Genomic DNA, 15,802 nt, shown 5'->3' with positions numbered 1-15,802 from the left:
CCACCTAGGATAATTATGGTAGTCCCTTTCCCCTAACTCCGATGACTGGGGAAGCCGAGTCTTTTGCTTGTAACTGCCATTAATGGCTTGTCCATCGAAGTTTTTGTACCTTCCCGTCCTCTTTCTTGACAGGAGTCAGCGGTTCGAATGAGTACATCAGGGGTAGTTAACTGAAGACCCATTCTACATACTCTGATCTTTCGATCCAACTCGAGTATCTTGCCGGTGAAGGCGGAAATCATCACTTATTTAGGTGATCTCAGCATTTTGTTATTTGCACTCATCAAGGTTGCCACAACCTACTCATCCAATCATCGCAACGTAAGAAGACGTACTTGTCAAAAAGTACGGACGTACTTGTCAAAAGTACGACTACGATAAAAGGGATATGGTTTCACCAAAGAAACCCCAACAAATATTATTTGCATAAGAAGTAACACAACACAATTTGACAAGATAAGTCTTGAATTCATTTTAACAATATTTTGCATATTTCATGATACAAGGTCGTCTCGGATCTCTCGTCCGATCAACAAAGTACTTAACATGTCGTGCATGTCTAAAAGTACGCAACACTGAAAAAGGAAGGTGCGTAGGCTTCTCAAAAGGAACACCCAACACACAACTTCATAACGATCCAAAGAATATAGGAGTGCTCATTTGGCACGATTCATCATTAAAAGCCACAATGCCACATTAAGTCATTCATACAAGACACAACACTATCAATCTTGCATCCAAAAATTTATCTTAGTATCGACATATGACACTAGATTGATAAATGAAGAATGGGTCCTTCAACAGAACCCCACTCATTCATAGGCTCATGCCCTTGATCGGGGTTATTTGAATTGGGTCGCAACTCGAATCGGGATTATAAAACATTTCTCCCAAGTGTGGACTTGAGAGGGCCCAAATGTGTGGCCAAACCCAACCCCGTGCCCGATAGTGGGCTAATATATATATATACTAAAGGATGGGTCTGCAGTTAGATCTGTATGAGTCCAACCCGCAGACCCAAACAACCAAAGAATCCTAGGTGAATCGCGGGTCGCGGTCCCGGTCGATCCACGCCACGCACCTCACCATGCATTAAGTAACAAAAAAAACGAAAAAGACCCCTACCCGATAAATCAAGTGTTAGGGTACATTTTTGAACTCTAACACGTCATGAGGGGTGGCTGGGGAACAAAGATGCGCAGCCGAGAGGAGTGAAGGAGGTAACCACCTCCTTCTTTTCAGGGGCGCACCCTCCTACTTAACTCCCCTCCCACACCCCTCTTCCTCTCTCATGTTCTTCCTCAAAACCCATTCCCTTCCTCTCGTTAATACCCTCTCTTGATTGTCCCTCACATCACCCGCACCTGCTGCCCTGAAATTCAATTTCTAGATCTGGGTTATGTTCATGTGCGTGGATGTTAACACATGTTATGAATGAAAAGTTTAAGTGCGTACATTTATGAGACATGTTTAATTATCGTGCATTTATGGATTGGTTTCAAGTGCATGTGCATACATGAAATCGATGTGTGTTTAGCATGTACAATCCTGCATAAATATTCTCATGTACTTGTGAATCTTGAATGGATGCGTGTGTGTTAAGTGATTTCATGAAAGCAATTTCACATGCATATGACTGTGGTAGCTCATGCACATTGTTAAATTGGTATGAATGAATGTGCATTTGGAATCATGTTGATATCATTGCATAAATTGCATATTGTTATGATTTTTGCATACGATGGATCGATGTTCAAAATGAATCATCATGGGTATGGTGGGCCTCGAGCTTTGGTTTGCTCTTCATTTATGTATTTTGAATGCATCGCAAAAATCACATTTATTTTTATTGCATCGGGAATCCCATAATGGTTCTCGCAGGGGTAGATGTGGGCTTTTTCCTTTGATTTTACATGCTGATTTGCAAAACTCAATAATTGGCTTTTAATAAAAAGATAATGAATAAGAACAATGTAATATACGTTCTGACATCTTTCATCAGAAGAATGAGAATCTTAGAGAGATACAAAAAAAAGACTCTGTTTGCACTAATGTTTACCCCTGAACCCGATATTGAGGTTCTTTCTCCTAACTACAGTTTTAGGGAGAGTCTGACACTTTACCTGGGGGGTGGTGTGTTTGACACAGCTGTTGTTTTGGTATACCAAGAAAGTAGCACTTGTGGGCGTGGAGTGTCCCTAGTTCTCCTACATTAGATGCGGAGGTCTAATGTTCCGAAGGTGATTCGGCCGAAAGCTAAGTTTGGAACCCAGTAATAAAATTACAACTTGTGTGTTAAGCTACCCTGGGAACATAACTTGACCTCAGAGATTTTACCCGCTTAGTGTATCCGCGGATAACAGTAATTGAAAAAGATGAACTTAAACTGTATGCATTTAATAGGGCATATATATGGAAAGAAAAACTTTAAAGGAAGATAATAAAGTATTCATGCATTGCACATAAATCATGCATAATCCTACTATGCATTAGAAAATGCATATTTTACCTGTTTCTTAAATTGTTACATGTTGGTGGATGCATGATGTTTAATTTCTAATGCAAGTTAAATGTCTTGCTTACTTAAATTGTGATTTCTGTTGTTGATTAATGTTCTTTCATGTTTAATAAATGTTCTCTATTGCATGAATGCTTAACTGAATTATGTAATTGTCATAATTGCATTCCTCTAAATTATTGTATGGACTCTTATTTGTATTCTTTATACTCATTTATTTCATTAGAGGGATATGTACGCAGAATTCTTCGGATTTCTGACCCCCTCTTTCTGTGGTTTTTCACAACCGCAGGTGATCAGTGAAGCGACTGACTTCTGAGAGAATCACGGGTGTCACACACTTGCTAGACAGATCATAGATAGACAACGTGGCTCTTCTTTTATTTCTTTTTTTGTTTTATCTAGTTGTTACTTCACTCTGAATTCTTTATTTATGCAATTGTCTCTATACTTATCACTTATTATTCAATGAAGGTTTGGTTTGGTATGGATGATAATTGTCAGCTCTATTGTGGTTGGTTGTTTTATCCAATTGGAGGTGGAACTGTAAAGGCTCCGGGTTTGTTGGAAGACTTTCGCAATGGTTTAAAAAAACAATATGTATTTCCAAGGGGTATGAATTAGGGATGTTACAGGTTTATTGTCCTTTTTCTCTGCGTGTATGTCATGGGTTGAGCCTATGGTGTGGGTTGTCCGAAAACCCCAAATCAATCGATTTGGGGATTTCGGTTGCTGTGAAACAAAACCCAAATCGAGCAGGAAACGAGGGATATGGGTTGCCGTGAATCCCTAATCGAGGAAAAAATTAGGGATTCAGGTTGTCGTGAATCCCAGGTAAAAAAAATTTGAAAGCTTGAGCCAAGGTCGGTATTGCTCAGTTTTCTTTTGAAAGGCATAGGTGAAAACGTGATAGTTGCAGGATATTACTTTTTTGAGATTTCCTTGCATGTATGGTGATATCATGGTAGATAAAACCTATGTGTAAGTTCGATTTTGAACTAGTCGTAGTATGATCTAGGGGTGGCAAAATCTGACCCGACCCGTCAATCCGCTTCTTAGCCGGGTTAGGGTTTGGCTTAAACGAGTTCGTGTCGTAAACGGGTCGACCCGCCTAACCCATTTATTAAACGGGTCGTGTTCGTGTTAGGGGTATGCCAACCCGCCAACACGCCAACCCATTTAATAAACGGGTTAGGCGGGAGGTCAATCCGTTTACACAAACCCGTCAACCCGCAACCCGTTTATATATATATATATATATATATATATATACAACAACAAACAACAACAACTACGCCTTCATCCCAAAACAATTGGGGTCAGCGATATGAACCAAAAAAAAAATTCATTTTGGGTCTTCCACATGAATCCTTTTCCTCCAATCATTTCTATCCAACGTCATGTCCTCGGTGAGGTTCAAAGCATTCATATCCTTTCCTATCATCTCCATCCAAGTCTTCCTAGGCCTACCCCGACCTCTTTTAACTAATATATTTTCCCATTTCTCCAACCTTCTAACTGGAGCATCATTAGGCCTTCGCCGAATATGTCCAAACCACCGTAAACGATTCTCTCGCATCTTATTTTCAATGGGTGCAACACCTACCTTCTTACGTATCTCTTCGTTCCGAATCTTATCTTTTATTGTATTTCCACACATCCATCTAAGCATCCGCATCTCAGCTACACTCATTTTTTGAATATGATGTCTCTTGGCAGCCCAACATTCCGTACCATATAGTAAAGCAGGTCTAATAGTCGTCCTATAAAACTTTCCCTTCAACCGCAATGGCATTCTACGATCGCACAGCACTCCAGTAACACTTTTCCATTTCATCCACCCAACCTTTATCCTATGATTTACATCTCCATCAATTTCTCCATACTTTTGAATGATGGATCCCAAATATTTGAAATAATCATTCACCGGTATATCTTGCTCACCAAGCTTCACTACACTCCCATCACTACTTCGTTGCTTACTAAACCGACATTCCATATATTCAGTCTTACTCTTACTCAACTTAAAACCTCTAGCTTCCAATGTCTGTCTCCATAATTCTAACTTAGCATTAACCCCAGCTCTAGACTCATCAATCAAAACAATATCATCAGCAAACAACATACACCACGGTACATTTTCTTGAATTGATCTCGTAAGCTCATCCATCACTATAGCAAATAGGAAAGGGCTTAAAGCAGATCCTTGATGTAACCCAACCGTTATCGGAAAATTGGTTGTCACCCCTCCACAAGTGCGGACATTGGTTACTACTCCTTCATACATATCTTTAATTATACTAATGTACTTGAGAGAAACACCTTTCTTCATCATTGTCCACCAGAGAACGTCCCTAGGTACTCTATCGTATGCCTTCTCTAAATCAATAAAAACCATATGCAAATCTTTGTTCCTCTCTCTATATCTTTCAATAAGTTGTCTAAGAAGATGTATAGCTTCCATAGTTGATCTTCCAGGCATAAAACCAAATTGATTCTCCGATACCATGACAACCTTCCTCAACCTAGACTCAATCACCCTCTCCCAAAGTTTCATAGTATGACTCATGAGTTTTATACCACGATAGTTTGTGCAATCTTGTATATCACCCTTATTCTTATATAAAGGCACCAAAGTACTCTTCCTCCACTCATTAGGCATCTTATTTGTTCGCCAAATCAAGTTAAAAAGATTTGTCAACCATTCTAAACCTTTCTCTCCCAAGCATTTCCAAGCCTCGATAGGTATACCATCTGGGCCAACTGCCCTTCTTGATTTCATTTTCTTCAAAGCCTCTGCAATTTCTTTCTTTTGAATCTTGCGCATGAAGTCACGATTTATCTCATGAAAAGGAATGGAGAAGTCTCCAAGATCTTGAGCATGACTATCATTAAATAGCTTATCAAAATAATCTTTCCATCTCTCCTTAATCTCCTCATCTTTGACTAAAACCCTTTGCGTTTCATCTTTGATACATCTAACCATACCCAAATCCTTCGATTTCCTATCTCTCATCTTTGCAAGCCTATAAATATCCTTCTCGCCTTCTTTGGTATCCAACTTGTCATAAACCTCCTTATATACCTTAGCCCTCGCGTTTCGGACAACTTTTTTAGCTTCCTTCTTTGCTATCATATACTTCTCCAAATTCTCATTATCACGACTCTTACTTAGATTTCTATAACACTCTCTTTTAACCTTAATAGCTAATTTGACATCCTCGTTCCACCATGATGTATCCTTACCTAGTGGTGCACCGCCTTTAGACTCACCCAATACCTCCTTAGCTACTTTTCTCATACCACCCGCTATCTTATTCCACATTGATTCTGAATCCTCCTCGAGACACCAATCAACTTCCTTAACTACCTGCTCTACAAACATTCCTTGTTTAGCTCCTTTCAGTGCCCACCACTTAATTCTAGGATCTATCCTATGTCTATCCCTTTTGCGGCATTGTCTAATTCTAAGATCTAAAATTAAGACTCTATGTTGTGTAGCTACACTTTCTCCTGGTATAACCTTACAATCGATGCAACAACCCCTATCTCTCTTTCTAAGTAGGAAAAAATCTATCTGACTCGTATTAACCCCACTTTTAAATGTTACTAGGTGAGACTCCCTCTTCCTAAACCAAGTGTTTGCTAAGATCATATCATAGGACAAACAAAAATCTAAAATCCTTTCTCCACTTTCATTTCTTTCTCCTATACCATAGCCTCCATGGATATTCTCAAATCCATCCCTACTAATGCCTACATGTCCATTAAGGTCACCGCCGATGAAAAGCTTTTCTCCATAAGATGTCTCTTGTACTACTCCATCTAAATCTTCCCAAAATTGATGCTTAATGGAATCATCTAAACCTACTTGAGGTGCATAAACACTAATAATATTAATAATATCCGTACCTAATACTAATTTAATAAGTAAAATTCTATCACCCTTCCTACGGACCTCAACTACATTATCTATAAACTGACGACTCATAACAATCCCTACTCCATTCCTATTCCTATTTATTCCTGTATACCAAATCTTATATCCCCAAGGTTCTATCACTTTAGCTTTCTCACCTACCCATTTGGTCTCTTGAAGACATAAAATATCAATCTTTCTCCTACACATAACATCTACTAACTCTACCAACTTACCAGTTAAAGACCCTATGTTCCAAGTGGCTAACCTAATTTTATGGTCTTGGACTAACTTCTTTACCCCCACCCGTCCAACAAAGTGAGGGAACCCTTGCCTATTTGACACCACACCCGGGCGCCGGTGTGACGCGTCGCTTCTGGGCGACGACCTAGCAACCCTTGCACATTTATCACTGCCTCCGGGCCTAGAGAGTACAGCGCGTCGCTCAGTAGGGAACGCCCCAACGAAATTCTCATATTGGTTCATTTTCATAGGATATGACAGTTTTTATGCTGGCTGTCACAGGCCTACCGCAACCCTCCTCCTTTATCCGGGCTTGGGACCGACAGTGTATAACTACACAGGCGGAGTTACTCGGGTCGGTTATCGGGTTGCGGGTTAGTAGCAGCGTCATAAGACCTATTTATTGCTAATAATTATTAATAAAGTATTTACGGGGCAACATGGGTTGCTTTATGGGGCAATGTGAGAGTACGGGAGGACGTCTTAACGTATTTACGGGGCAACGTGGGTTGCTTTATGGGGCAATGTGAGAGTACAAGAGGACATCTTATTTTATTAATTGATTTTAAATACCCAAAAAAAAAGAAATTAAATTCATTGGGATTGCTTAAATGCCAGCCACGTAGCGTTAATAAATTTTAAAATGAAAAATGGTGATTAGATCACACAGTGGGTCAGGAACATTGAATCCAAACCCCACAGACCCATGTCTCATTTTGACACTGTGGGGTCGGCAAAAAGCAACACTACCCAACCCGTTTATTAAACGGATTAACCGTGTCGGGTCGGGTTACCCGTTTAATAAATGGGTCGTGTTCGTGTTGAGGTATTTTGACCCGCCGACTCGACCCGACCTGATTGCCACCCCTAGTATGATCCATGATCTTATTTTTTTATCAGAATCTACTATTACTGCACTATATCAATTATTCACTTAAAATCTATTCCCAAACTCGGGAGAATCCTGCTATGTACGACTCTTATGAAGTTTCATAATGGTTCATCCTAAATCGATAGATCTGCAACGACAGTAAATTGTTTGTTTATGAGGGTTTGATGTTGGCCTTGTATATCACTATGTTGACCCTGCTTAAATTCCTAGTTGAGTTAAGTGACTTTAATTAGCCTGGCCATCTATTATGTGAAAGTGAGGTTTATCTGTTAACGGTTAAGGCATGATGCATGAGAGTCTGTTTTAAATTCTTATAAGTACCCCTGTTTGTAATTCTGCAGCACACTTACACACCTGGTTCATGACACAATGTTGTTATGCACGTTACTGTACACACATAGCATAAAGTGTTTTCTATGGGGACCCTAGCTGTGAGTACACTTAGCTTGTGATATTTCTTTCTACACACTTTTATGTGCGCAAAAAAAAAACAGTATGCATTTACATTACTGGTAAAGATGCAAATGAAATTTTGGTTACTCGTGGATATGTATTCCAGCAATAAAAATCTGTATACAGCAGCATTCTTGAAATTGTTCATGCTTAGGTATTTTAGTAATAAATCTGCACTCATGGAGTTAAAGTCCAACTGGTTTAATAATACTACGGTACCCTAAAGGGGTAGTTTATTAAGTTGGTTATTGTTAGAACATCTTGCCTAATGGGCAGTATGGGTGGAGTACCAAATGCGGGTACTTGGACTGATAAAATCACACTAGTAAAGAAATTAAATGTTAAGTTTTGTTGACCCGACTGGTTTAAAGGTATCGGGGCTTGTGTGCTTGACGGTTTAAAGGTACCAGAGCACTTTGAGTGGGTCTCTAAAATCAAATAGTGAAAAGTTTGGGTTGTATACCTTTGTAATATAACGAAGGTTGGGGATCTAATACTATGATAGTAGGAAATAAATTTGGGGAAATGCCCGTGTACTCTAGAAAATTTAAATAACTGAAAAAAAATCAACCCACTCAGATTCGGGATTACCATGAAGAGGGTAGGTGGTACAAAACTTCGGGGACATGTGTTTATTGCTTCGGGCGACAATGGCTCGGTGGTCCTCAGTCCTCGGAGTTGGGGGACCCGGACTACCAACGTGTCCTAGGTGGTAACTCTTTGTTCTTCTGCAGAAGTTATGGATGCATCCTGTTTTGGTTTTGGGCCTTTGAAAGGTTCTCTCGATCACAGGTCACTCCCTTAGGATTTACAGTTTCAGTTAGAATGTTCGGGTTAATAAAACACCAAATGAATAATAAACCCTCGAATGTTCTCTTTTGAAATGATTGTCTTGGCCCGCGTGTACCCGCGAGATAATTAAGGAAAAACACTAACTAAAAGCATCTTGTGTAGATCGGTTGAGAAGGGAGTGATAGGTTTGCACTTAAACATGTTAATAGTTACTTTTAGCATGTGATTATTTAAATCAACATAAAATAAACTCAGTACATTCATGAGTTTGATTTGAATATGTTATTGTTCAATATGTTAATTAGATTCTAGAGGTTGTTGTGGTAATACTTCAGTTCATGTTATTTACTTTACGTTTTTACCTGTCATTAACTAACTTAGCATGAATTAAATTTTTTATTCCTGTGATGATTTATTTGATCATGTTAGTGCGCTCATATATACTAGTTAAAAACTTAAATTGGCAATGTGCTACTTTTAGTCATGTTCAGATTCTCATGATATGCTTAGTGTTATGCCTTATTGTTTGTAAACAAATCCCTTGTATATTTGTTACTTAGTATATTTGTCAAATTCAAAGTAATTACCTACTTAGACAGTTGTAGTCTAATTCCAATCAATTTATCATTTTCAAGCAAAGAAATGAATAAAGTTTACGAGCGACTGCGGGATGGGCGTCGATCGAGATGCTTGATTTATTGTGTTCTCGGGACAATCTTCGATTAAATTTCAATTTATTCTTATTCCTGTTATTTGAAAACTCTGATGTCATTATTTATTTGGAATAAAATAAATTGCGTTGCTTGGTTACTCCTGTAATGCGTCTGAATGTTTAACTAAATGAAATGATTGTTACACTATGATTATGTGTAATTATAAATGCATTCTACAAAATACATAAGAGTGTGTGTATACTCTACCCTTTTCTGGCCATTGTGATTCCGGAAACTAGTGAAGCCAAAGGGTGTAATGCTCCATAGTCATATTCGGTATTATCACATCCTGTAACTGGCAATAGAATCTTTAGTCTCATGAATGCACTTCACTAGAATAATTGGGACAATTTTGGACCCAGTTTGACTTGAAACAAGCCACTCCTTGACTTGCACTATTCCAGCATCAGATTGGCTGGCAACCATCAGGGTGGCACCATCCATGCTGGCTGGTGTGACCCTGAAAGTTGCAGCCAATCTGATGCTGGAATGTGGCCAAAAAATGCTAGTGTATCACCGTCCTGGTACACACAAGTGTAGAAAACATTTTTCCATATAATATATATAGGGAAAATACTTGAAAGTTGTATCAACTCAATCTAACCACATAGATGTATTTGGCATGGTCTGTTTGCTAAGGATCAAGCATGGGATCGTGCTTTTCTGATGAAAAAACGTGATTTTTTGAGTAATGAAATTTTGGCACATTGTGGGCCATTGATTTTGAACCCAAAACCCTAATTACTTTTCATAACCACATGATTCAAAACAAGTTTCATACTAAACAAACCATGTAGATCACATCCATAATATTTGATCTACAAGAAATTGGAAATTTTTGAAGAGTGATTCCTATTCATTAGTTCCTTACCTTCATTAATAGCCAATATTAATCCATATATATATCCACTGTTAAGTTGTACATGTATGTATATAAATATATATATATATATGTGTGTGTGTATATTTTATTTATATATGATGTAATAGGTAAATACCCATTAAGGGTATTTTCATCATTTCAGTTCTTGTAATAGGCTGTGCCCATTAGGGGAAAACCAGTACTTTATTTTATTCTTGTCTTTTTGTCTTTTTCTAGTTTTATAGAGACTATTTGGTCAAATACCAAATATAGCTGTTAGGTTATTTTTTGGCTAGTCAGCATAGTTGACTAGTCAATAGAGCTGTTGGAACACTCCACCAGCTCTATTGAGGTCTCCCTATCTCTTGTATGTGTATAAATAGGGGGTTTTATCCCCTTTCAGTTTCCAATGCTTCTCTTAAGCAATTATGCAAAAAAAAGATCAATATTTTTATGTTTTATGTTTTTTGTTTTTCTATTTAGTTTTTTAATGTTTCATATGCACTTAGTGCCTTTGTTGTTGCTCTTCGTTGGTTACTGTATTGTCCCATAGTGGACTTGTACTTGTGCACATTGTAAGCCATTAGTGGCATTGGTTTGTGCTTGTGCGCTTTTGTGATTGTGATCTTGTAAGCCTTTAGTGGCATTGTTTTTTGCATTTTTCGCTATTTCATTACATCCACAACCCCACACCCATGTTTTTTGGAATTGCCGCACATGTACCTAGACTCATGTGGCACACACACACACACACGCGCGCGCGCGCGGGCGTGCGTGCAACAGTTCTATATCTGTCTTCCCGAAAAAAGTTTTTGAATGGAATTATATACACATATACTACTTTGACCATGTTCTTCAAACTTCCAGAAGCAATAAACTAAAATTACTGAAAGCACTTACAGTTCAGAATTCTTAGAAACCACCAGCACCACATAATTGAAACAAAAGAAAGAACAAAAAGTAATTTAAGTCAAGACCAGAAGCATATGATCATGACCTTGCTTATGAATATATGCTGTTTCAACTAAAGCAGTAGATGGAAACTTGAAAATGAAACCAAGTCATTCAAAAAGGGGGACAACAAATCTAACGGAGTGAATAAGTTAGGGATAACTTCATAAAAGCATCATAATTAAAAAAAAGACATCAACATGGTTTAAGAAGACTCACTGGATGGTTACAACATTTCCTCAATTCCATAAGGAGGTACTTCAACACAAACTTTCTTCCTGACAATATCAAAAGAAAATGGCACTCATATGATCACATGGATTTTTTGCACATTAACCAAGTGTAGAAGTTAGAGCATATCAATTTGCATATTTAAGGAATCATGGCCAATAAGGGGAGTAGAACATGCCAAAATCAGATCACTCTTTCGTAAATAAAAGAGGAAAGCAGAATGTATTAAAAACAGGATACTTTCTTATATCAAACCTGAAAATATAAAACTTTTTTTATTCGCTAAAGATTTTTGCAACTAACACATTTAAATGTGCATGGCTGGACAATAATGTGAAAGCAAAAGGTACTAGAACTATATCACATAAGTGTGGGTGTGAAGGGTGAAACATAGCAGTTTCAAATAACTTGGGTGCGGACATATATATATAATGTGTGTGTGTGTACGTATATGTATTTATGTATATACCATAGATAGAACTAGACTTGGTTAGGGTTAACCGAGTTAATTTTCTGACAAAAATGGACCCAGGTGTGGTTGACCGTACCAGACACAGAAGAAGTCAGGTCCAAACATCGCGTGAATGTGACACGTGTACATTGACCTTTAGAAGTGTCTGTGTTACATAGTACTAGAACTAATTTCTGTTTGGTGCCGAGGGAGATAGGCTTTTCCACAAGTATGAGTTCAGTTCCTCATATTAACATAAACTTTTTAATGAACATCAGCCATGGCACCAATGCATACATATGTTTTTAGAGCCATACAAGCACTAACCACAGATTATGTCAGTCAAAGAACAAAGGCATTCTCATTGCTTCATATGTCATATCACGCTCACAAGTATCAGTGTCCAATAATCAGTCCAAAACTACAAATTGGTTTTATTAAAGACTTTAAGCTGCCAGGTAGTCCACTCACTTATCTCTAGTACACTATGGAACACGGACTCTCTTCTAACAGGGAAACTCACCCACAGCGACACTTGGGCACAGCTTCCTTTGTGTCAGGTAAAGTCAACCACACTGAGGTCCATTTTTGTCCAAAAATAGATCCAGTTAACCCTAACCAAGTCCAGTTTTATCTATATTACACACACACACATATACACGCACCCTCACACACAAGTTTTTTTAAATTGTCATGTCCCACCATCCGCACCCGCATCCACACCTATGTGACATAGCTTGTACACCAATGGCATCCTTTTGGGGATAGTGAGTCATAGACTTCACATGGTTTACCACCAAAGCTTTTCTAAATATTTTCATTTTTTGAAGCAAATGAAGCTTGGTTACTCTTCAATCCTTCAGAAGATAGGAGAGTGTCTATTAGGCGTTTTTTGGATGTGAAATTGGCTCAAGCCCATCTAAGCAATGTGTGCATTACATAGTTACCAGCCAGGTAAATACCAAAAAATATTTTGTAAGGACCATCCAACACACCAACATGGAGGAAGGCAGAGAGAAATACACACAAGAAGCTAACAAGTGGCACAGCTAGACAATTATCCCTGGACTGCTGGATACCCCTTTCTATACTGGCCCTGAAATTTTGATACATCATATGTACATTTTCCACATTCAGAGGAAGTTCTGAACATGACAGGAATATGCCATAGAAATGTCATTTTGATTGACAATTCATTTCATTCTCATGTCCACATTTTGTGAGACACAAGGCATCCTTCCAAAAGAAGCAGGACACTTGAATTCTTTAGCACCACCTTCAACACAGATTTAGCAATCAAGTGGCAGTGAGAGCCCATTCTTCAAGGCCACCGGTTGTGGGCATGATTTCTCCAAGGGAAGTGTGGAGCAAAGAGAAAAAAAAATGTAAAGGTGGTTCAACCACATGGAAATGTTGGACTTCTATCCAGCATGTTGTTGTGGAAGATGTTGCTGCAAATGCCATTGTCCATTAAGGAAATTCAGTTTTGCAAAAACCTGATGACGGGAAACACCCTGCAACTCTTCACCCTTTTCTTTTTGTTTTAGGCCTTGAAAAGGACTAGATATTGAATTTTCATGTGGTTTTCAAGTAATCTTGGTGGGTATGCTTAATCAAAGTGCTCCGAAGATGAATTTCCAGTTGGCTAGACACCACGATGTGATTGAAGAGCAGCATCGCGGTGCAGATAATGAAATGGCCCTTATTTGAATTTTTAACTAACAAGATTTACATGCAGAAGACTTTCATTTCAGTGTATACAAAATATGCATGTCCATTTCTTTCATAAATACATACATATATAGGGTCGTTAGAATATGCTAACTGGAAATTTGTGAACTGGAGTGTGAACTAGGCATTCCTGACAGTTTTTGTGCGAATCCAACCCTGCAGATGCATTGGGTGTGGTGTTGGATCATGTATTTCTGATGAAAAAATGTGATTTTTGGATGCTCGAATCTTTACAAAAATTCTGAGCCGGTGATTTTCAAGCCGTAAAAGATCCTTCCTATGCATCATAATCGGATGATCCAAGAGTCTGTTTCTATAAAACCAAGCATCTAGTAAGAAAAAAAAAACATGAAAATCTCGGTTCATACTCCAGTTCACATATTTCCAGTTAGCATATATATATATATATATATATATATATATATATATATATATATATATATGTATATATATATATATATATATATATATATATGGCACGTCACAGAAAGCAGCAAGTGTTGGGGTAACAAGGTCCATTTTCTGTTTGCCTTTGTGCGTGCATGTGCATGTGCATGTGCATGTGAATGTGAATGTGATGAATTGCATACAGGCTATAGATAAAAAAATGACACACTTTAACATTACATGAAGTGACAAAAAAGTTAGCATTTGAACATTAACTCCATTAAAATCAATGACAAACATTACCAGCCTACATCAATAACAGAAGAATGAGAGAGAAAGTGAAGCATGGCAGGTGAAGAGAACAAGACTGAATGAAAATGAAACTTACCATTAGTCAGTCCCTTATTCAATTCTTTGTAGTTCTTCTTCAATAGGTTTACATACAGCTGTCTTTGAGAATCAGAAAGAGCACAAGGAACTTCCACCCATTTCTTAGCTGGTATGGAACTGGAAAGAACATCTGACTTCATCCTTCTTAACATTCTATTTTGAACAATCAGACAATATTTAAACTTACATTAACTCCAAAAAGGAAATAGTTGAAGTGAACAAAATTTATGCATTAAGAAACAAAATCTACCGAGGTCTCAGCAAATTATGAATTTGAGAAACTTTCATGTCAGAATTCAAAGAATCATTATCCACTAGATCCATGCCAATTGTTGAAAAAGATTCAGCTTTCTCCCTTGGATCAGAAAACTCTTCTGGATCAAGAAAATGAAGTAAAGCAAAAAGCTCTAGCAATGTATTTTGAAGAGGAGTTCCCTGAAAAAAGTAAATCATAGATTTTAGTGGCACCCAAATCAGCAATTCTCCAAAACATTAAAACCAAGTTACAACCAACAAGATGCATGTTCCTAAACTAACAATGTTAAACCCCATCAACACACACATTATTGATACCAGATACCTTATCATATTCCCATGTTGGATCTCTTCCTCATTTTACTGATATTACTAATGGATCTTCTTTAAAACTTCCAGAAAAAGAAAGCCTTTTTTTCCTCAATTTTCTGCAATCATAATGATCTAACATCTCAAAAAAATTCTAATGAATACCATGTTGAGAAAATGTGTAAAATAGTAGATGCAAGTTACACACCATGGCATTCGTACTCATTTCTTCCAGCCACCATCCACCAGGGAGAGGGCAAGGAAAATGTGTCTATGAATTCCAAGCACCACCTAATCAGAAAAACATTAACTAAGTTGGACAACAACAGTATGGTGGCTCAGAAAAACAAAACCGTGGGCCAGACTATATTAAATTGCAATATGTTGGAAGTTTTCAACATCGAGGCCCACACCACTGAGTTTCATGTCATCAACCATCTTTTTCAAGACTTCACACCAAGGACTCAATGGGCACACAAGAACTTCTGCAAAGGTGCACCATAAATAGGTAATAGGATGCCACTGTCTAGCTTTCATTGTCCAACATCCTATCCAAGAACCATCATGGAGCCAAGATAGAATCACGAGGTAAGGGTATTATAATCGTTGTAAACACTTTTGTTGTAACTATTAATAAAATACTACAGCTATCATGAGATGAGACCATTCAGGCCATCATCTGACACCTATGTCACAGGGATTCGG

The 15,802-nt window shown here is 38.0% G+C and overlaps 1 protein-coding gene across 1 annotated transcript in view; it reads right to left on the bottom strand.

Annotated features, from left to right (window-relative positions):
- LOC149817258 (uncharacterized) overlaps window positions 1-15,802 on the bottom strand; it is a 128,513-nt gene that overhangs the window by 27,365 nt on the left and 85,346 nt on the right. Inside the window, exons 15-17 of the mRNA XM_089987053.1 lie at window positions 14,784-14,968; window positions 14,532-14,686; window positions 11,563-11,621 (exon numbers count right to left, since the gene is read on the bottom strand). Coding sequence (XP_089843179.1) covers window positions 11,563-11,621; window positions 14,532-14,686; window positions 14,784-14,968 — 399 coding nt within the window. The remainder of the gene's footprint in view (window positions 1-11,562; window positions 11,622-14,531; window positions 14,687-14,783; window positions 14,969-15,802) is intronic.

The sequence above is a fragment of the Nuphar pumila genome, chromosome 14 (assembly GCF_984573655.1).
Source record: "Nuphar pumila chromosome 14, dmNupPumi1.hap1.1, whole genome shotgun sequence".
NCBI classification, from domain to species: domain Eukaryota; kingdom Viridiplantae; phylum Streptophyta; class Magnoliopsida; order Nymphaeales; family Nymphaeaceae; genus Nuphar; species Nuphar pumila.
Note: the sequence above shows the minus strand (reverse complement) of the source record. Positions and strands in the feature narration are given on the sequence as shown.